The 22,542-nt window shown below is 41.4% G+C and overlaps 1 protein-coding gene across 1 annotated transcript in view; it reads right to left on the bottom strand.

The window, feature by feature from the left end:
* Positions 1-22,542, bottom strand: part of foxp1b (forkhead box P1b) — a 164,921-nt gene that overhangs the window by 50,352 nt on the left and 92,027 nt on the right. The window contains 1 exon segment of the mRNA XM_039797612.1: positions 2,809-2,943. Within this exon segment, the coding sequence (XP_039653546.1) occupies positions 2,809-2,943 (135 nt within the window).

Below are 22,542 nucleotides of genomic sequence, written 5' to 3'. Positions count from 1 at the left end.
CACTCCTGATCCTGCGGCTGGCATAATTAGTTACCTGGGGCTGCAATCCAATTTGAAGTGATGACAAGAAAGTGATCCATGAAAAAGTAATAAGTTAAATCCAATTTCAGCCTGCCTCTAATTAAATGCACATGGAACTAATGAGTCAAACCCTACCATTTCACTGATAATGGTAATTAGCGGGGTGGGAGTTGCCGGCTCTCGTTGTTGTGCCACTGTAGGTGTGAAGCGCAAAAGGTAAAAGCAGCGGCATGGTTTCTTTTAATCACACGTGTCATTCAGTCAATGTAATTTACTGGCTTTTTGACAAGTCAAGTATGTTTAGCTGCTTTCCAGCCTGCGTAGCAGCTGTTTGTATATCGAGTATGATTAAAGCGCCTCTAGGCTGCTGAGTACACAGCGAAGGCATCTTCATCCAGAGGCAAGGGTGGGCGGTGTAGGGGGGAGGGGGTGTGGGGGGCACCCCTGTTGGAGATATAAAACCAAAGAGCCATTTAATGCTGATCAAGGATCCTGAGGCTTGTTTGACTCATATTTTTCCCCTCTTTACCACTCTATGCAGGTCATTTTTTTCAGCTGTTCTCTATATACCGTGCTTCATTATTTTTGACTTGAATAAGGATGAATTGGAAAGTGAGTCACATCTCCAAATGAGTAAAAGTCTCTCTGCACATCTTCTTGTGCCTAATGGGAAGACCGCTGAGATGAATGGACCCCCGTCCGCAGATGAGGTGCTTTTATGGGGTGTCAGCTTACTACACAGCCTCATAATTGTTGGATCATGTCTTTTGATGACCCAGTCCAGCTCAACGGAGAATCCTTATCCAGGCTGTGTGATGGAGACAGTGAATGTTCTGTGTGAAGGGGGCTCCTCTAGGCAAAGGTTTGTTCTTAAAAGAGGAAGTGATATGAGACTCTAACCGTTACCCTCTGGTGTTTCAAAAAATGTGTTTGTGAGAGAGAGACGGTGTAAGAAAAGAGAGAAAACAAGAAAAAAACCTCACCACCACAGAACCATGAGGGATGGAAAAAAAAAGCCAACAAAAAGCCAACAAAAACAAATGTAATACATCCTCACACTGATGTTTATGTATGAACACTTTAAACTATGCATGTGTATGTTGTTGAAGTGTGTTTAATTAGCAGAATATGTAATTCAGAGATAAACACATTTGTCTGAACCTGTGGCTTTTTCATAATGGTAGTTTCAAGCCAGAAAAATGTAACATACAACATTAGAGAGCAGGCAATTTACAGTGTTAGTTAGATACTACAGCAAGCCTGTGCTCACTTCACAAGAACCGGGCAGGAGAGGAGAGGGGAGAGGAAGCGGGGGAAAGGGCCCGACTCTCTTTTCAATAGCTGAGTGACAGCTTGGCCAAGCTCTGTGTATACATTAATAAATTAGAATTTTAATTCTGTCTTTGTCTGCTGGAGATGGTCTAGTACTTCACTATGTATCAACAACTGGCTGTACGCTGGAATCTGCCGTTGTGGTCCCCTCCGTTGACCTCTGCAGCACAATTCCCTGCCAGGCTGAGGAAACAGTTTAGTTTGATCCTTTCAACTTATTTGAATCCTGACAAATATGCACACAACTGAAAGGTCATCACAGTCATATTTCATCCTCTGGAGCTATTCCGAAGACATCTGCACAACAAAGAAGCTTTTTCACAACCTGACATTAGACCTAGCTGCTACAATAGCTCATTAAAAAGGGCCCCCAATGGGATAGTAAGGGTATTAAATATTATATATATATACACACATAGAGAACAAGGCCTCCGTATTAATTACCAAATATGCCCTGAAGTCGTTTGCAATTTCACACTGACACAAACAACAGCTCCCTGTTCAAACAAAGATATACATCTCTGAGGCAGCTGATCTGAAATTAACGTAAATATTGCATCAGATATGCAGCGCCGTTCATATAACAAGCAGAACGAGATGAAAAAAAAATAAAAATAAATTCCTGCTGTTTCGTCTTTGCATCACAAAGGCATTCCAAATAACTGTCCTACCGTCTTTATACCTCTCCCAATGCTCATATTTCCCCACCCCTTGCTTGCCTCTCTCTACTTCACCTGGATTCCCCCATAGCCCTCCATAGCACCTCCTACTGCTGGTGGTAGGGACCTGTCCCCTCTTTTATTTCTGGTGTGTGTGTGTGTGTGTGTGTGTGTGTGTGTGTGTGTGTGTGTGTGTGTGTGAGTGTGTGTGTGTGTGTGTGTGTATGCACACAGAGCAGGGATGAAAGGCAAACAGGGAAAGCATGGAGTTTCCTCTGCTTGACCAGTCTCACTTCTGTGTGGGAGGAATGGAGCTTTCTCACTTCTCCCTTTTCTTCTCCCTCATTTTCACACTTTCTCCTGCGTTTTAGCCAAGCTGAGCACCTCCTACACTAAGCGCAGTCAACAAGAAAAGGCCTTTGCACTGCCGAAGTCAGGATCAGCCGCACATGCTGATGTCTGTTGCTGCACTAAAATGACTCTGGATGAGCTCATGTGATCTAAACTGGCCACACGGCAACTTTTCTAACATTCTGGCATATGTGCTGCTAAATCACACATAATGCGTGAGCATACATAACTGCAAATGTTGCACTGCCAAATTTAATTTCCTGTTTGTGAACTTAGCCTAGTGCTGTGTGCTTTTCTCGCACACTGTGTTCTAGTGAGAGTTGCACAAGTTCACTTCATTGTTTTTTTTAATTTGATCAACCACAAAGTCAAATAACCAAGCCACCTGATAATCACAAGTAAATAAATAAGGGATTGTCTGAGAATGACAACACATTTACAGTACCTGTAGGCTTTGCTGCTTGTCGTTGGCTTTAGGGGATTTGCCGCCAGTGTTTTGTTGAGACTGCAGTTGCTGTGAGTGGGACTGCTGCTGTTGGTGTTGCTGCTGGAGGAGTATCTGCCGAGCCACTTGGAGAGCCTAATAAAGAGAAAAACATGAAAATATTTTTTTTTTCTTCTTTTTTTAACAGTCCAATAGAAATGCTAAGTAGAATTGTTAAAAGTCCCTTGAGGACACTTTATTGCCTATTATCAGAGCAGATGTATCCCCTTACAACAATATTCCCTTGGCCTGCTGATAGATAACAAACAAACATTACAGACAGATCTTTTCATACTCTCCCATTCAGAGTCATAAATCTAAGGCTGGCATAAACGATCCCTCCACAAACAATGAGAACAATGATCAGATGTCAAAACAAATTCACAGACAGAAAGAAGACAAAGATATCAACTGCAGCTAGAAGAAATATTTATCCATTGATAAGTTGCACTTACAGCAAACACAAATGGTCAAAGACACTATCAGCGCTTTTGATCCTCCTTTAGCTCAGTCAAACTCCCTAAATAAAAGGCTTTGTGGCTGCTTCAAATATCTGTTAAAGGACACGGCCTTCTCAGTGGAAAACAAAATACAGTGCAGTCACATGTTTATTGCTCCAGCTACTCCCTATTCCCTTACGATAAATAATCAAACATGCCATCCAGAGCAAACAAAGCTGGAGAGAGCTGGGGGAAAAAAACACAGTGGTCTTGAAAACGGTCAGCGATACCAAGAAAAGCAAGCGTTGTGTTCCCACAGTGAGCTGGCCAGCCTCACACCTCCACCAGTAAACCATCTGAGTAAATAACTGGCCTCATTCTTTCCATGTTCCTCAGACGATTGCTCCCACAATTAAAAAAACAGTCAGGGCACATCCAAGCTCATCTCACAGATGGACAATCTAAAAATTGTCCAGTCAATTATTTGAGAAGTTCAGAAATTGTAAAAGTACATTGTGGAATGTTTAACAAGAAGTTAGTTAGAGAGAAAGAGGGAGAGAGATAGAGAGCGTGAGAGAGAGAGAGAGAGAGAGAGAGAGAGAGAGAGAGAGAGAAAAGGAAAAAAGTCAGAGCGACGTGTGAACAAGTGAGTGAAACCTGTGAAAGACTGTGTGAACGCCAGATATGTACAGGGAGAGGGCAAATAGGAAGCTCTGTGGACGGATGAAAAGATAGAGATAACTTTGAGAAATGGTCTTATTGCCAGTAAAGTCTGACAATACTTTAAGACAGAAAGGCGGGAGACGGTTAGGGGTTGGAGCGAACAGCTGTATGATGGTTTGTGTGTGGGTGTATGTGTTGACCCTCCCAAATACACGGCTGTTGGATGACATCATGAGGCATTAATATGACCACAGGCTACAAAGAGGCCACACTCCTGGCATTTCACCATGCTTAACGTGCATAAATTGTCCCTCTCTCTCTGACATTAGAGCAACATATCTCATTATTCATGCCTAATTGTCCCATGCGTTGAAATTTGTGGGGAACCCCCCCAGAAGCAAGTACACTCATAAAGAAAGTGTACAAATTGAAACTAAGAACAATGTGAGCAAGTCTACCTCCCACATGATGCCAATATTTACATCTTAGGCATTTAGCTTTAGTTCCAGAGCAACTTATTTGTACTACTACTTACTTACGTACTTGTAAAGTGAACTGACAGGGATTGGACAACTGCTAACACATTGTCTAGAAACATTTTTATTATCAAAAACAGACAAATATTTTAAAATGGTAATTGTTATTGAAAGTCGTTGGCATTCAAAAACTTCTATTTTTATTTAGGCCTTTATTTAACTAATTACACCAATTTCATCAGTTAATTAAAGGTTATTAAATGTTCTTTCATTCTAACATTTTATTGGGAAACAAATCACTTTGATTTCCACTCACAGTAACAAATAAAATAAGAATAAACTTAAAAATAAAATCCGGCAGCATCAAATCACAGCAGCAAAGTTACCAGCTTTTGCAAACAATATCCATACTGCTAATAGCATTTATGTGAGATAGTGTCATTATTTTGAATTAGCACCTCTTATATTCTACGAGGATCCATGGCATGTTTCTTTTTTAGCCACTACAGCATGATAAACTGAAAAAGAGAACTTGAGTGACTAAAACAGGGAAACGCTGATCATCTATAAGGAAATTCAAGAGACTAAAAAGAGCTGTAACAAAGTCATTCACAACGCCCAGGGCGTGGTATTACGGGTACACTGAAGAGTAAACAAAGTTGGCTGTTTTCTTTTCCCCTGTTACTGATGACACATGCAGAGAAATGTGTGTGTGGCATGTGTGTGTCTGGGTTTACAACCGAGGGTGTTGGAAAAAAGAGAGTTGAGTCAACAGGATATGATAGGATATTCAGACAGTAATGGATGAAGAGATACATTTCTGGGAAGTCTTCCTTCACTGTCATCACAGATCAGTTACCACATGTAGATACAGAAATTGTGATACTGCAACGATGTGCACTTTTAAAACAATGGGCTGTTAAAGCTTTAGTGCGTAACGTTTTGATATTAGTGAACGTCTGTTACATTCAAGCCAATGCCAACTGAGTTGCTACAAAGCTAATTAAGACCACACAATCAGCTCCACACAACTCTCTCTTGTGTTTCTCAGTATGACTATGGTCAGAAGATTGTGTACTCAATTGTGAAGAAACTCAAGTGAAGATATTTACCTCTTCTGAAGAGTCCATCATGTTTTTTTTAATCCTCCATGTCCTCCTTGGCTACTAGCAACTACGTGGAGGAGAGGTGGAGGCGGTGCGCGACCACGGAAGGCTTGTATCGTGTGGATGCGCGGACAGTTTTGTTGTCATTATTAGAATTCCTCATGGGGGCGACAGAAACTACGCCCTATAGCTTTAACAAGTACATTCATATTCTAATATGCTAAGTTCTGATATAAACAAAGGGCAAATAATTCAATTTTAAATCTTATCATTATCAAAGTTGTTTGCAGAGTATTAATCATGCAATCAAACGCAGGTAGCATCTGAGTTTGACCTAAGTACTGCCTTTGTATACATTATTTGGGAACAATAAGAAAGTTGAATAACCATGGGCTAATTGTGACTGTATTATAAAGCGGAGGAGTAACATTATAATTTGAACAATGATGTCATTTTGCAACATTGCATTACACATATGCAACTATTCATGTCAACAGCGTCAATAATGTATTCTTCCAATTAAAGTAAGGGCAATAATCATGTAATCATGCACTGGAAAATATAGTCAATGATCTTCTTGACAGAGGCAAATTAACTGAAATCACATTGCTGCCTGACATCACATCCCTATGCTGTCTTAATAACTTTACAATGTGACTTTTGAAAGCCAAAGATACAAAATGAGTAAAAGACTGCTGTTGGGACAGGATATAATGAGACGAAAAGACGAGCGGGCTGAGAACCTGTGTTGTGAGATCGGCTCCACGTTTAGGAATGTTGCTGTCATGTTTGTATTTTCAAAAGGCCACTGGAGCTGGCCTGCCTTTTGAGAGGCCTAATGCGGGGCTAAAATAACCCATTGTGAACTGTCACCGCCAAGTTTACACAGCATCCACTCCTCCATATCAGAGCTCTCCCCCTCCCCCTCCTCCTCTGGAATTTATCTTCTTTTGATCTTCCATTCAAAAGGTACTGGACGCTTGATAGACATGCAAGTGTAAGAGCCGCTCCAGACAAATGTGATAAACTGGAAACTGATGACAGGAACAACAGGGCATCTGAAGCACAGAGAAAGTGGGGAGACAGCATGTTGCCTAGGTGATATAAACGTCTCAAATCAAGACAGTTGAGGTTAAACTGATAACATATGTATATTGTATATTGACATGGTTTTATTTCAGTTAGCCTAATAGCTGGTTTGATTTGCATTGAGAGATGATCTTATGGAAAGCACCCCATGCCAATCTCTAGGTATGGTGAAGGGTATGTGATGATGTGGGGCTATTTTAATTCCAAAGGCCAAGGGAACTCTATCAGGATGCATAGTATCCTGGATCCATGAAATAACTGGCCTTTAAAAATAAAAATCTGCCTGCCTCTATGGGAATTTAACATAGGGGTATGTATACTTATGCCCCCTGTATTTTAAGGAAGAACATTTATTTATTTACAATACATTATTCATTCACAAAGAAAATTGGTGTCCTTAAAGGTTGGATTTTTCCTAATTTTTTAATTAAGGCATTAAGATCAATTTCCAAAATATGTTTTTTTATTCCTCTTTTTAGTCAACTTTAGCATGGGTATGTAAACTTATGAGCACAACTGTATATTGTATACTTCTTTAATGTATAAGGAGTAAGAAGTTTACTTAAAAATAACAACTAAACAAGCAGTATGTGCGTTGACACATACGTTGGTTAGGTGTGTAGGTCCCTCAACATCTTGCGTGTAAGCATACAAGACTGCAGCAGTCATATCATAATCGCAAACTGAGGTTGTTCGGGAGGCACGCTTGTTACTGGAATAAGAAGAACACAACTGCAGTAAGAGACGCCTACAGTGGATTCACACATCATATTCACTGTTTGTGGGTTTACAACACACACACACACACACACACACACACACACACACACACACACACACACACACACACACACACACACACACACAATGGAGGGAGTGAACCCTCTAGGTCCTTTTGATTAGAAAACACCCTCCAGCACATGACAAAGGCTTTATCAGCAACAAAGCTGGTGCAATTTGGTATCCTTGTCATTTGCAGTCCTCTCTTATATTCCCCATTTCAAATGTGTTTAAAGTTCACACCCTCTTCCCCCTGTTAATGCAACTTCCTCAATAAACAACAGCCGTTGTTTTTTTTATCTGCATCTACTTTCACACCATATCAGTGAATAGAGGCAGGATTGTCTCTTATGTCCCTGGGCTATCACGCTGTGATAAGGGAACTGCTAAGTACTGGATGTCTTTATGTGCAGTCTGCACATGTGGATTATTTACAAGCTTTGGGGTTTCCTGCTGCTAAAGCCAGCTCTGGGTGTCTTGCAAATCCCAGCTCAGAGCATTGCCACACAGTCAAGTCTGCTCTCTGCTGAATTCCTCACTGCACCTTTTCCCACCACGACAAAAAAAAAAAACTGACATTTTTCGGATATGTCTCTCTTCAATCTCATTAAAATGCAACTTTACTGACCAACAGTATCAATCAAAACAAAACCAAATATAATTGTGTATAAAGGAAAGGGATCCAAGAGAAGTGTGAGGGGTCACAGAGCACTTTCTAAATGACAGCCACAAAGAAAGGAAATGTGATAAAAGGTCCAGAGAAAATAGAGATGATGTGGGTAAATGTGGAGTGGGGGGGGGGGATCATTCAGGGTGTCCCCACTGGGAGTCAGATAGTGAGAAACTGGCCAGCATTGTTTGTTCAGGCCCATCAACAGAGAGAACTCTTTAGTTCTATAAACGTCCGGCTCCTCTTGCCACAGCTGGGGAAGACCTTGAACATGAAATGGTTTCAAGCAGATTGCTCCTAATTGCTAGAAGATGTGCAAGCAGGTGTAACCGGATCCCTGCGGCCACTCAGAGAAAGGGAGCAGGAACGAGATGTGCATCTGTTTGTGTGTTTCTGCACTTGTGTGTGTGGGTTTCTGTGTGTGCTTCAGTGTATTTACTCAGTGATCACGTTTTGCAGGCTTTATTAGTCAGGAGAGCGTGGCTCAGAGACAGCCAGCAACAACACAAGTAATAGGTTAGCTCTTAATGTAGTCCGGCTCAGAAGACAACTGGCCCTCTGGTCCCACCCTGCAGCCTCTGTGGGGCTTCAACACCAGCGGCCTAAATGTCAAGGTTACCTGTTTGACTTTCTGACTGATCGCACATCTCAACTCACCTGACATTCATCACTTCTGCTGTTTCCTTTTCAAAGACAAGGCCCTCTGCTCCTCAGTGGTAACAAAGCCAAGCGGCCATGTTCTTCCCTCACCAGCTTCTCCACAGAAGTTGCTACCACGTTGAGCTAATGGAACGTCCTTCTACAGGCAGCCCAAGAAAGCAAAGTTATCCAATCATTTCATAAATGATATGGGCTATTGTAGCCAGTGTCGATGAAATCAAAAAAGCTGTTTCTATATTCATAATACCAGATATGGTGTTAGAGGGATGTTGACTATGCAAACATATAGTAATGGAATTCACTTGTCATTTTAATTGAAATGCATATTTTTTTTAATTTATTTATTTTTTGGCGGGGGGTGATTTTCAAACATGTAAGCGGATAAGCAGTAAGGATCATGTCTATTTTTATTAATTGCATTTTTTTCTTTCTTTTTCTCTTTTCCTCAGTGATACAGACATTTATCTGCAATGCAAAGCAGGGGAAGTCTGGTTTCCCACTAAGTATATAATTAATGCTATTTCCAAAAAGCCACTCCACATGGAAAACAGGCCCTGATGCTCAAACCTTGTGCATTACAGGGCCCTCGCAACAACACTCTCCAGTCTGTGTTTAGATTTCCAAACTAATTCATGTAGAATACATAAATAAATCAACGTTTTATACCCACTTCAAACCATTAGATTCCCTTCCTTCGCTGCACTCTTCAACTAATCTATTAATATTTATGACAACACTAAACATTTCAAATATCCACGTTTAAACAATAAGGCTGTGCGTGCACTTACATAAGACAAAATCTGAATTCAATAAAAAGCCCATTTTGTTTGTCCAACACACCTGCCCGTGCAACCCCCCTCTCTCTCCCAATAACAGGTAATGCAGAGCCCTGACAAATGTATTTTTGGAGGAAAAAAATGACTGTTAGAAAAACAAGACGAAAGCAAAGTTATTAACTGTGAGTGGAGATAGAAGAGAGGGGGCTGTGAAGCAGGACTGATGACGGAGGGAGTGGAGTGAAAAGAGAGGGGTGTGTGGGGGGGGGCACAGACAGATGGGAGGAAGAGAATAAGAGTGTGAAACAGAGAAGAGAGAGGTAAAAGCGAGCTGGAAAGAGAGGGGTAAAAAGGAAAATGTAGCAGAGGGAAGGCAGAGGTTGCAAGAGATGCAGAGAGGAGGGTAAACAGTGCCCCAACCAGGCGGTTCGGGCGTTCGGAGCCTGGTACAGAGAGGTGTTGACACCCCACCCCACCCCCCCCCAACCCAGCGAGGTCAGCTCAGCTATGCAGGCCTGACAGCTTCCGTTTGCTGTGTGCTCGCCGTTTGTTTGGATTCCCCAGCCTTGCTTAGCCAGCAGCTTAACAACAGATGGCTAAAGAAGGCCTCTATTCAGAATGGTCTGGATCAGAAAATCACACCAAGGAAAGTACACAAGCTGCAGACAAAACACACAGACACAACACAAGCACACACACACACACACACATGCAAATGACATGGATTGTCAGAGTTGCACATGCTGCAAATGGGTGAACTGCAAATACGGTTTTGCTTGCTGCAAACAGTCATTTTATTTGCCCACAAAAATGCACGCAAAACACAGTGACGAGACACGCGGCATGCAAGTGAGCACATATACAAGCAATGTGTCGTCTGATTATACCAAACAACTTCACGGAATGATTAAATAACTGAGCAGATCTGAGTGAAAGCATTTGTGTCCCCCGCCATTATTAAACGAATGCTGTGTTTATTACAGCTTTAGTGCGGTGTAAACTCATAAACACCCTCCCAGAGTACAAGAGGAGCTGTCAACTAAATATTGTTTCTCTCATGAGTCGCTCTTCCACCTCAATTACGCCTTTCAACTTCATAGGCTCAGTATGATAAAGTGGCAGTAAAAATCATTCACATTAATACACCATTGTGCATCTGCTGCTAAAGGTAATTAAAGAAGTAAATGACTCATAAGAATAGACATATTAGCTGCAAAATGAAAGGCAACTGGGCTGCCTCATGAAAATATGTACCATTAAGATACTGCATTTTCATATTGGGGTAATCAGCTCCACTAGCCTGATGCTGATTTAATCCACTCCAGTGGAAAGTCTATCAGCGCACAGCCGCGTGTCACTGTCTACCCGCTAAGAGCCAGGCATTCTACTTCAGCATTGCCTGTGAATGGCTCTACTAAAGGAGGGAGGTCACACACAGGCAAATCAGTCAGAGGAGCAGTCAGCGCTTAGGTGTCATTTAGAGGCAGATGGAGAGAAAGACAAAAAAAGTATATGAGTGAGACGAGGATAAAATGAGCTAGAAAGAGAAGAAGAAAAAAAAGCTCAAATGATCTGGGAACAATGCAGCGGGCAGATCTCAGCAGCCCCTCTCTCCCTGACCTTAGCTTTTTGTTCTGAGCATATGATGCCTCAGGATGCCCACCACTGAATACAGCGATAATATCCGCCAAGTTGATAAAGTGTGAGGAAAAGAGCAGAAGCATGCCAACTGTGCTGGGTACTTAGATGGACTGTTAGAAAACACGCGCTCCTACCGATTGCCTCTTTGTTGGAAGTGTTGCATCACTTTGCAGGGGGGAGTGTTGTGCTTGGGAAAATGGGCGCTTCCAAAAACCCAGCGTGAGACACAGAATACTGTGAGCAGATTTTATCATGCGTGAATGATATTGTTTAGAATGGGAAGCTCTATCTGCCCTGGTCTCATAGACGGAGGACTCAACATTATTGATACACTCGAGACTTCCGGGATACGACCAGTAAAACCCCCTAAATCTTCCAATTTAGTTGTGGTGAATATAGATGAATGTAGTCGACACACAGCTATAGAATAGTGCTTGAAAAAGGGGAAGAGTGATCAGACAGTTGGCACAGTCATAGAGCGTCACAGTGCTTGGGGCCTGAACTGATGGCCTGTGTGATCAGCTGACCACTCTTCAGCCTCTGCGCCACAGGGTGTGTTGATTAACTCAGTGTGGATGCAAAAGTAACTCATCTAGATGAATAATCCCCCAAATCAGTACAACAGACAACAAGCGTGACACTGCCTAAAGCTAATTTTGACTGTTCCCTTGAAGATGGATTTGAAATGACATCTGCCCAAAGAGCAGACGAGTATGTATCATGTTGCTTTCACGAAAACACTAAAACTAAAATCTCTCTTCTTGAACTAAACAGATTTTCTGTTTTCATTAAACAAACACACCGTAGCCTTTATGGTAAGGCTTTCTGTGGTTTTCAACTGTACATCTTTTCCCACTGATGCTCACTGCCTTGAACTGTCCTGACCTGAGACCTAAGACATCATGAGCTGCTGAGGGAGAATTCCCAGTGTGTGTGTTTGTGTGTGTGTGTGTGTGTGTGTGTGTGTGTGTGTGTGTGTATATGTGTGTGTCTGTGGAGCAATAGTTCCTCCGAAAGAGAGGATTTTCTATAAATCACAGGCCAGTCCAATTGGCTATGGATTGAGTTGCAGTGGGGAGAGACAGCTCCCTGGGAATAGCAGTGTCTCTGTTGAAGTCATTCCAAGATGGGTAATATGATCCTATGCCGCCAGGAATAAAGAAAGGGAAGAGAAAAAGGAGGGGGGGAAATCTGATTGCTCCGGCCATAAAGAGGAGTAATCTCCAGCAGGGTCAGACACATCACCTGTCACACTGGACTGTAATGTATTATAGTCTCACAGGCAGATGATGTGACACATGGTGGACCTCACTTTTTTGATGGTTCAAGGACTGATTCTTTTATTATTCAAGTATTTCTAAATCTTTATCGACATAGTAGGAATGTGTGGAAGGTGTATGCGAAAACAAGGGATTGCCACTTGTGTGCCACTATGCAAATTTAGAGCTATAAAAAAAAACTATCTAGAATTACGTTTAATAATCTGCTTATTATTATGTAAATGTACTGTGGAAAGCATGTGAAGTTACAAAAACAGGGTTTTCTGACCACCAGGACGTTTGTAATGTATGCAAACGCAATAAGGAAGGCACAAGTACCTATGCTCTAATGACGTCACCCAACAGAACCACCTGACTGTTCCTTTGGCGACAAGTGAACCCCTAATGATGGTAACTGAAGAATCCTCCAGCCATAAACTGTACATTTAAGCAAGATAAGCTTAAACAACCAACAACAACAAAAAATCCAGTAGAGCACCCTCCCCTCACTCAAAATCGAACCACATAGAAAGCTTGTTTTCTTGGTAAACGTTAAGATGAAAACGAAATGACACCTGCTTTACATTACGTGCATCATTATTGTGTGAATGCTGATTCAGGAGCATTCAGCATTCACAGTATTGTTATACGATTCTTTATTCTTCAACTTTCTTTGGTCGCCTCTTACTTCTGCATACTTTCAGCTACAAAAAACATTAAAATATCAAAATTTTCAGCTCTTTACGCACATGATGGGACGTCTTCAACTTTGTTTCTGCTATTTATACTTTTTAAAATATATAATTTTTTTATTTTACATTTTACAAGTTAATGGAGCAAACTTCAAATCCTCTTCAGGCTTCTTTCTTTTTGAAATGCTACTCCTCTTACATACTTTCACCTACAGACGTCAATCAAACTTTAAACTGTTCACAAAACCTTTAGCTATTACGGTTGTATTCAGCTTCGTGATATCTTTTACAGTTTTTGTGGTATCACTGTTTAAGTCGAGTGTTTCATTCAGGCTTTTTCTGTGCTTATAATGGAGTGAGTATTGCATGAGTGGGTGATGACATCCCTATAGTGGGAAGCCTTGGAAAATAATTGTAAAACATCTATAACTTTCTCTCACACCCACCATATTTACTTGCCATACACAATTTATATGTCAAAACTTAGTGACAGCTTTTCAGAAAAATATAAAAATATTCCTCATTTCATAATTTTTATGTGTTATTTAACATTTCATTGAAAGTTGTACTTATTTAAACCATTCCCACTTTTCCAACTATTCTGCTTTACCTTCTTACCGGGGATTTCCACTGGATGCGTAACAGCTGCGGACCGGCTCCGTTGCGTGTCTGCTGCGTGCTCCGCCGTCCGTCAATACCCACCGGGTCCGGATTTGTTGCGGAACGGCTGCGGCCGTGACTGACAGCTGTAGTCACGAGGACCCACAAGTTCTCGCGAATTCAGGTAGAATAGAACCACAAAACAAACAACAGTTTGTTTCCATCCAGAGGAGTAGAGGGGAAACGACTCTATGCTGTGTTTTCAAGGTGTAGTGCAGGGAAATATGATCTGCCGTGAGCACGGTGTATTTTATTTAGAAAATTAACCGGATATTTATTTTGTTTCTGTGCTCGACTTCCTGTCCCACACTATCTGCCGTGTGCTGAATTGCTGAATTGCATATTGCGTATCTGCTGCGGAGAGCTGCGGACTGACGGAACTGGGACGGAGTCGGGACGCAGACGTTCCGCAGTCTGTGGAAATACACACATTGACTTTAATGGAAACCTAATGACTCCGTCGACGTTTCGCATCCAGTGGAAATCCAGTGGAAATTGCCGGTTATTACGCATTAAAGCCAGCAATTTAGTTTAGCTTTAGCAATTTAGCTGCAGGATATGCATTTTCGAGTTTAATACAACAACCTAATAAATGGCAAAACAGATTCGTATTTTGCAGCAAGGGCCTGTACATGGCTGCCATGGAAAGAGTGGCAGCTACTTTAGCCAACAAAGCTGTTTATAGTTACACAACCACCTACAGCTGCAGCCAATTTACATTTAATTTGGAAAAATGTACCTGTTGCTGAAAAATCAATGGAACTGCTGCGATCTGCACTAAATCTTCGGCAAGTTTTTGTCAAGTAAACTAGCTGATTAATGAACCTGACAATCACACGTCATTGGTGAAGCCCAGTCAAGAAGTATTTCACCCTAATTTGTACCAAAACAATAGGCAAATGTTCAGAACTGAGAATCTGAAAATAAATCAGAAATAAATGTAAGAGTTTAAGGAAGAGCACGGAATTGCTGAACATCTGATGCCTTTCTAGGTTCTGAGGGCAACACCATCAGCGCAACTTACTGTACACCCATTTAATGAGACATTCATAGTTTGAAGTTTCCTGTAGCTTTAAGGCAACAAACAATTTCTTTTTAAAGACAGTCTACCACTAAAGATAAAATCTTAGGCCATCGGACGTACTCATAGTCGTCTGGGATTTAAAATTAGATTGGGCAACCACATTCACAGTTCACAGTGAGAGTGTTTATGGACTGACAAGTCACAAAAAAGTCCTTTGAGTGTAAGCACTTTTCTAAACCACCAAGCTTAGTTAACATGCAGAGTACAGTGTGGTGACAGAATTGGCCACCCTCAATCTGCCTGAGCCACCTTCAGCTTTAGTTGCTGAGACCTGCAGGCTTCAATAAATGTCGCAGGAGAAGATGATCACAGCGCAAATTAAGTTATGCACTAAGCTTGTAGGGCTTACATAAACATGTGATGGAAAAATTAAACAACGACAAACTGAGGGAATTAGACAGGGGGAAAAAAACTACCGTTGAAAAAAACGGTCCTGATGCAACTGGAAAACCATTTGAATTAGTGCAATTGGGTGAATAATTTGTCCAGATGTTGAATTTTCATTGATGACTGAACATTGCATATATACAATAAATCTCCATCCCCCTGTAGCGGATCGTGTGTGAATAAGAGGTAAAAGTAAAATGCAGGTAGCAGAAGAAGCCCAAACAACAAGCACTGCAGGAACCAAGGGCATGTGGGCTATAGAGCTGCTAGGGTGGTGGGCGGGGGGATGACAGACTGCTGTTCAACTCCATTAGCTGCTATGTGAGAGGGGTGCATCTAGCAGCACACGACCTGTGAAGAATCTTAGATCTCACTCTATCTTGGAATGGGGATTGCCGCATTAATTCTAGGAAACTGTAATCTCTCAAGCAAGTCAAATTACTCTCATTAAGCGCAAGAAGAAAACTGCCTCTGTAATAAGTATGTATAAAAAGTATTTATTACCAATAATCACCTCTTTAATATGAGCTAGCTTACAACGGCTTTTATTTTTGCTGATTAAGTTTAAAAATGGGGAAACAAGGAAGGGCACATGCTCACGGACGCATATACATGGCTTTCACACAGACAGACACACACATACACACACACACACACACACACACACACACACACACACACACACACACACACACACACTTTTAAACACACAAGCAAACACACACACACACACACACACACTAATATACACCTCATGGAGTTTATGAGAGTGGTTGATACAGTGATTAAAGGGGAGGGTAGAGGGACACAGTGCTTGAGGGCCTTGGAGAGGACGTGCCTCACCTAGTCATAAAAACACACCTCTGTCTTTAAGCCAGCACCAGAATCGCTCTCAGTGGGTTCACTTGGAGGTGAATCACTAAAGAATTTACATGCAAAGTAGCACATGTCATCACCCAGACAGTGTGCTTGCACACGTAGCGTTGCATTGTAACTTGGCACACGCTCACTGACCGCCACATATTTGCAGCGGTCTGTGAGGTTGAAGGCCTGACCCAGGGCAGCCACCCTCTGAACAATGCTATTTCTGAAATGCACACAGCTGCTGCACACTTCTGTTTCATTCATTTGCATAATTTGTGTAGCTACAAGCCATAACTATTCTACAAACAACTCCACAGTACATTAATGTTATGCATGTATGGTTTTCGAACAGTAAATAAAGCTAAATAACATTGTGGGCATAATGACTCTGGTGGGAGGTGAAGTCTGTGTTCTTCTTTCAGGATATGATATCATTCCACAGAGCACAGAGCACAGGCTGCCAACTATAATTGCCCTGCCGGTAAATGGAAGAGACACAGATGTCCTCCAACCCTGTTTCTAGTATTTGATTCTTTATTCACACAACCAATTAATTACATCTATAAAAAAAAAGAAGCTAAAAGAGAGTTAGCAAAACCACATCAAAATGGGTGATGAAAAACGATTTGCCTCTACCAAATCAATTAGGACTGAGGGTCAGTGGGTCATTCATTTACTGGTTCAGCATAATTACCTGTTTTTCTTCCCCTCATTTACTTCTTTATTCATCTGGGACACTGATGTCCCCGCAAAACGAAAGAACACACTTTTTGTGATTATTCAAATTAAACATCAATTCCTGAGAGAAAAGGCCAACAGACTACAATGCGCCAAAGCTAATATGCTCCAAAAACAAACTCCCCTGAAGCAAAATGAGGGAATTCTATTAGATCTCAGCCTACATACCGCAAATGTCTATTTGACTCGCCCAATCAGGTAATAAATAAATATATACAGAATCAAATTAGAAATCACAATTTGATCTTATGAATTATGACGAAAATATGCTGAACCGCCTGTACCTATGCCTCCATCTGATAGGAGTGCTTGGCAAGAGGACAGGTTACAGCAGTACTGTTGCCCTGTGGCTAAAAATCACTGCTGGTGCTCCTTTGACTGTCTATCAAAGAGGCCGCATCCGCTCCTGTCTGTCCCGTCTGCTGGCTCATAGTGAGTAGAAGGATCAGACGTTCCTCCCTTCTCTGGAGAAAGCTGTAAAGACATTGATAAACTGCATTGCTCCTATATGAAGTAAAAGGTGTCGGCCTTTTAACAGACAGAAGCATTTATCGTGTTTAACACATAAAAGCAGACTCGGTTAGTACGCCTGCAGAATATCACATTAGCACTTTGTAAACATCCACCCGTAAAGATAATTATTTTGATTGCAAGACTCTTGTGAGGCTTTTCCCTTCCCCTCCTAAACATCTGGTTAAAATATGGGGCTGGCTTCCTGGCTCCCGCTCAGGTGGTTAAAACAGACTGAACACATATTAATAGAGTGGTGGGTAACTTTCCTTTTTTTTCTCCACTCTAGTTTACAATTTTTCTTTTTTCTTTTTTCCACTTGGTGGCAAGTCAGCAAAAAAGCATGAGCTGTGGCTCCCCACATCGCACCTGCCAGGAAGTGATCCTTTTCTCTCCAGCCAGAGAGGCTGCTGGGATATGCCAGGGCATGCAGCTGTAGCGTGAGCATTTAGCTCGATGCTCCTACAGGCAGGGCATGTAGAGGTACCGAGGCACACGCGGCACTCTTTCATTCATGACCTATAAAGCAAGCAAAGACTTGGAACCACCTGAACCAAACCAAACCACTTTTTTTTTTTAGGGATTTAGGGAAGAATCACCACTGGAATAAAAAAATGAACCATTTTGAAAACATTTGCTCATATTCAACATCGACTGATCTTGTTTTGTTGCATGTGTCCTTGGTTGTGTAGTGAGCCAGACAGACAAGAAGAGGCCTCAAAAGTAGAACAGAGCACAGGCGACTGTGATAATTGACCAAGATGCTGCTACCACTGAGTCCCAGTTCTCTCACCTCCAAATCCCAGTGGCCCCGTTTTCAATTTAACACAGGACTTTCACTCATTGCAGGGCTAAGGCACATCTTTGACACTTTTACATTAGAAGCACAGCTTTCTGCTGATTAAAAACCTTCCCTCTGCCTCTCTCGTCCTCCCGCTGTATGGCGAGATGTAATGTGAGAGGGGTGTCCATTTCCTGTCCCTCCTTTCCCCCCCAAATCAACCACAAATAACTCACAGCCTCCTGCGCCTATCTTGATTTCACTCCAGAAGATAAGGACACCATTTATTGTTTTCATTGAGCTTGAGTGCTAAGACGGAGAGCACCGAATGACTCTCAGATCGAGATAAATACACCACAAATCGCTAATTCAATCCGTCTTCGATGCCGCTGATGTTTTGAAGAGAGGGGGATATCAAAAGATCGCACTGTGAAACCCGAGTCTGGTGGTGCGATACCGACTAGAGACCTCATCAAATTGAGAAGAAAAGCTAACTGTAACTTGAGTCAGAATTCCCTTTGGAGAGGCAGAGAGCTGGTACAATATGGCCGTGTATTAAATGTGGAATGTGCTATTATTTGCATCTTTCATAGCTGTGATAGAAATGGACTTAAAAGAGAATGCACTAAATATGTATCACAATTTGGGCTGTTACAGGTTCATGACACAACGGATAGCTGAAAATTAATTCACAAGATGCATCAGTGTGTGTGTGTGTGTGTGTGTGTGTGTGTGTGTGTGTGTGTGTGTGTGTGTGTGTGTGTGTGTGTGTGTGTGTGTGTGGAGAGCAGCGCTGCCCCTGGTAGCGACGGTGTGGTGGTGAGGGGCTGAGGAGTGGAGAGTATTTACTGATGTGGTTATCTTGTCCTGTGACAGGCAGGACCACTCAATCAGCCAGCAATGGCTGGGCTCAGGCAAGCATTACACGCACATCCCCATACTTCTTGGGAGGAGGCGTCAGCCAAGCCAAATCTGATCAACAAATGCAGTTCCCCTGTGCCACAGCTATCTGAGATGAAGATGATATTATGTGGAAGTGAGCAAAGTGATGGAGACAGCACAGGCAGAAGCAGAAAACGACAGAAAGAGAGAGAAAAGGAGACCTGAAGGAGGAACCTCCTCTAAAGCTCGGTTTCTTAAAGGCAAAGTGTCTCACTTCTTACGCCAGTATATGGTAATAAGAACCATGTGCCTCGCAACACTCCCTTTACCAGATCAAAGAGCCAAGCATTTATATGCTGGAGACAGTCTCCCATTAATTATCAAAAAATTGAATTAAAAAATTAAAAAGTGTCTGTCCAGTAGAGTTACATACCAATTAAAAACACAATCCTGGCAGAGTCCAACTGACTGATTTCTAATGATCCCTTTTAAAAATTACTGACATGTATATGTTATTAAAAGGTTAAGAGAAATTTGCATTTAGCAATGAGGAAAAATAAATATAGTGTTGAGTGTGCAGATAAGAGCTCAGTAATTAGGAGTAGGCATTGCGGTGGTGGAAAACATTTGAAGAATAAACCTGGACTAGTTTGCTTCTTTCCCTGAAGCCCTAAAGATATTTTACATTATTCAATCCAAAATACCATCTTTCTGATTCTAACTTTTTCTTTTGCATGTTAATGTTTAATAAGAGCCCTTGGCTATCTATGGGCACAATTATTAGATATCCGCAGAGAGAAATTGAAAAATGAATCATACTCTCAATTTTAGACTTGGAAATGGCGCTAAGAGGGGTGGCGTCTCCCCTGTCACAGGCTCCATCTAAACACAATCAATCTGCTGCCAGAGATGAGTTGCTTGTGCAACAAAGACAATTGCATCAATACAGTAATTAACTGATTATTTATATGTTGGCACTTCCGTCCTGATGCACCACAACACTGATAAGCCTGTTGCAAGTGGTGATGATTACAGAGATGCTTCTCCCCGGCCTAACATGGAAGGGTGAGTTTGTGTTTAATTATCCAAAGTTGTATACCAAGTAGCACAGTGGGGATTCGTACAGACAGTAGGGAAATATCTCTCTATTGGCCCTGAGCACATACCGTTAGTTAGATGACACCTTCACAAGCTAACGCGCTCCCTGAAATTGCATATAGTGCCATAATAGGATGCACATTCACTGACAACAGTTGCAAACACAAAATTGCTTAGACCAGGTGCAGTTTTCCATCCATACAACTCAATTATCCATGCGTGGGCCCTGTAGGTTTTCAATAATCCTTATTTTGGCCCTTGCCATTACTGTATGCAATCTATGCTAATATCATGTACTGGGTATAAAATATGCAAATGTGAAGACAAACCAGCATTAAGTTATAGTTGGCAGAGGGATACATTCCACACTATCAAGTTTCTAAGTGGCAATTTTAGCTTTTGAAAGGCACGTATACAAGACGTTATTATGCAGAGTGATGACAACTAAAATTACAGTACTGCTTAAATACTGCTGTGTGAATTTGATGTCCCGTATTTGCACTAAAAGGTGTTTAACCAGGTGAAATTTATATTCATCATTGTTCTCAAGAGCATGCACTTATGTGAATGAAAATATTTACAGTAGAAGTAGAAAAAAAATTTAACTTTTTGGTATTAATTATGATCTACAAAAAGCACTGCCACTGTCCGCATCAAACAACATAATTAATCATTATTATTAAGGAAAATACAGCAATGACTTGCCAAACATATCAAGCACTAATACTATGGCTAATGTAAGCTAGTGTGGCCAAATGAATTTAGGCTTGTAGAATTGTAAATGATTTACAAAATTTAGTAACATTAGATAAAAGATAAAACTAAATTACTGAGATAAAACTAAATTTTTATTATTTTTTTGTTTTAGAGCACCGGAAGGTCATCTGAAGCACTAAATTAATAATAATTTAGATGGTGTAGGCAGTGTGCACTGATTACTGAGTAGTGATTAGTATAACGTGTGTCTTTAGCAGGTATTCTTCATCAAAGACAAGGCAGTCTGTATTGTTTTGTTTTTTTAACTTTGGAAAGTAGCAGCAAAATCAAAGTCAAATTCAGACAAACATTGCAGTTGACCGTGTCTTGGACTAAAACTCAGTTGCCCTCAACTGGATGATAAATTGTTACCAGTATCACAGTTGTATTAGCATTTTCAATATCAAATGTAGCATTGGCATCTGAGACATTACTTGATTGTGTGTGTCTGAGAACAAGACCAGTGATGGATCTTGTGTGCTCTCCATCTGCTTACCAGCACAATCTTGTAGGACTTAGTCAATTTCCTCTACCATGCTTCAAACTCGACCCCACACACACACACACACACACACACACACACACACACACACACACACACACACACACACACACACACACACACACACACACACACACACACACACACACACACACACACACACAGAACACATGCACTCCACCCTAAACAACTCTTTCTTAAACATCTGCCCAGAAGCAGAACCCTTTTGTCCACTCACTGTCTCCTAAGGCATCCAGCTCTAATCAAGCAAAAAATGGTCATAAATATTTCTTTCTGCTAGATTTCACATTCACATTTCACGCAGGGACATGATATTTTCCCCCTACCTCCAGGGAGTACCTAATGCAAAAAACAGTTACTTATATTCAAGGCTCATGTTCCTTCAGTCAAATGCAGAACATATTCCCCGTTTGCAAGGGGGAAAAAAACACGAAAGAAAGGGGGGAGAAGAGGAAAAAGGAGGAGGGGGAAGACATAAAGGGCCGTCTTATTTTCTGTGCCATTTACTGGCTAGTACTTTCACAGCCATCCCATTACATCATGTCAAAGATTGTAAACAAGCAAATAACAACAGTGCATCAGAGACCACAGTGAGGGAGCGGCACACACGGTCCTGCTCTGGAGGTCTCTCTGCCGCCAACAAGGAGGAAAAAACATTTGTTTTTACTGTCCATTTAAATAATATATATCCTTTTGGTACAGAGAAAAAGGTTGCATGAGGATTTATATGAACCATTGTCTCTGGCCTGGCTAAGTATTTATGGCACATGCCATTCACAGGATGCGGAGGTGCCATCACTATTATTTATGACGAGACATCCCATCACAGCATATCATTCTCTAAATGGTATACAGCTATTCACCAGTGAATACCGACCTGTGCCATTTTTCTCTCAAATAGAGGCCATGTCACTGTTGAACGCGCAGGGGGGGTTGTTATTAATCACTGATACATACTTTGATGGGTGAATACATGTCAAACAATCAAATTTACTCTAAGAGACCTGTGCATGGTGTGGCTGTCCATGCATATTTACTTGAATGAAGGCTCATTTGATCATCAGCATTGGTCATTTATCATATTCCACCCATGTGGGTCAAAAACAGAGCTGTCAATTTTGTTTCTGTATCACACAAAAAACCGGATACACACTGTACAC

This window comes from Perca fluviatilis, chromosome 4 (genome assembly GCF_010015445.1).
Source record: "Perca fluviatilis chromosome 4, GENO_Pfluv_1.0, whole genome shotgun sequence".
Lineage (NCBI taxonomy): Eukaryota > Metazoa > Chordata > Actinopteri > Perciformes > Percidae > Perca > Perca fluviatilis.
The sequence above is the reverse complement of the archived record's forward strand: the minus strand, read 5'-3'. Positions and strand labels throughout refer to the sequence as shown.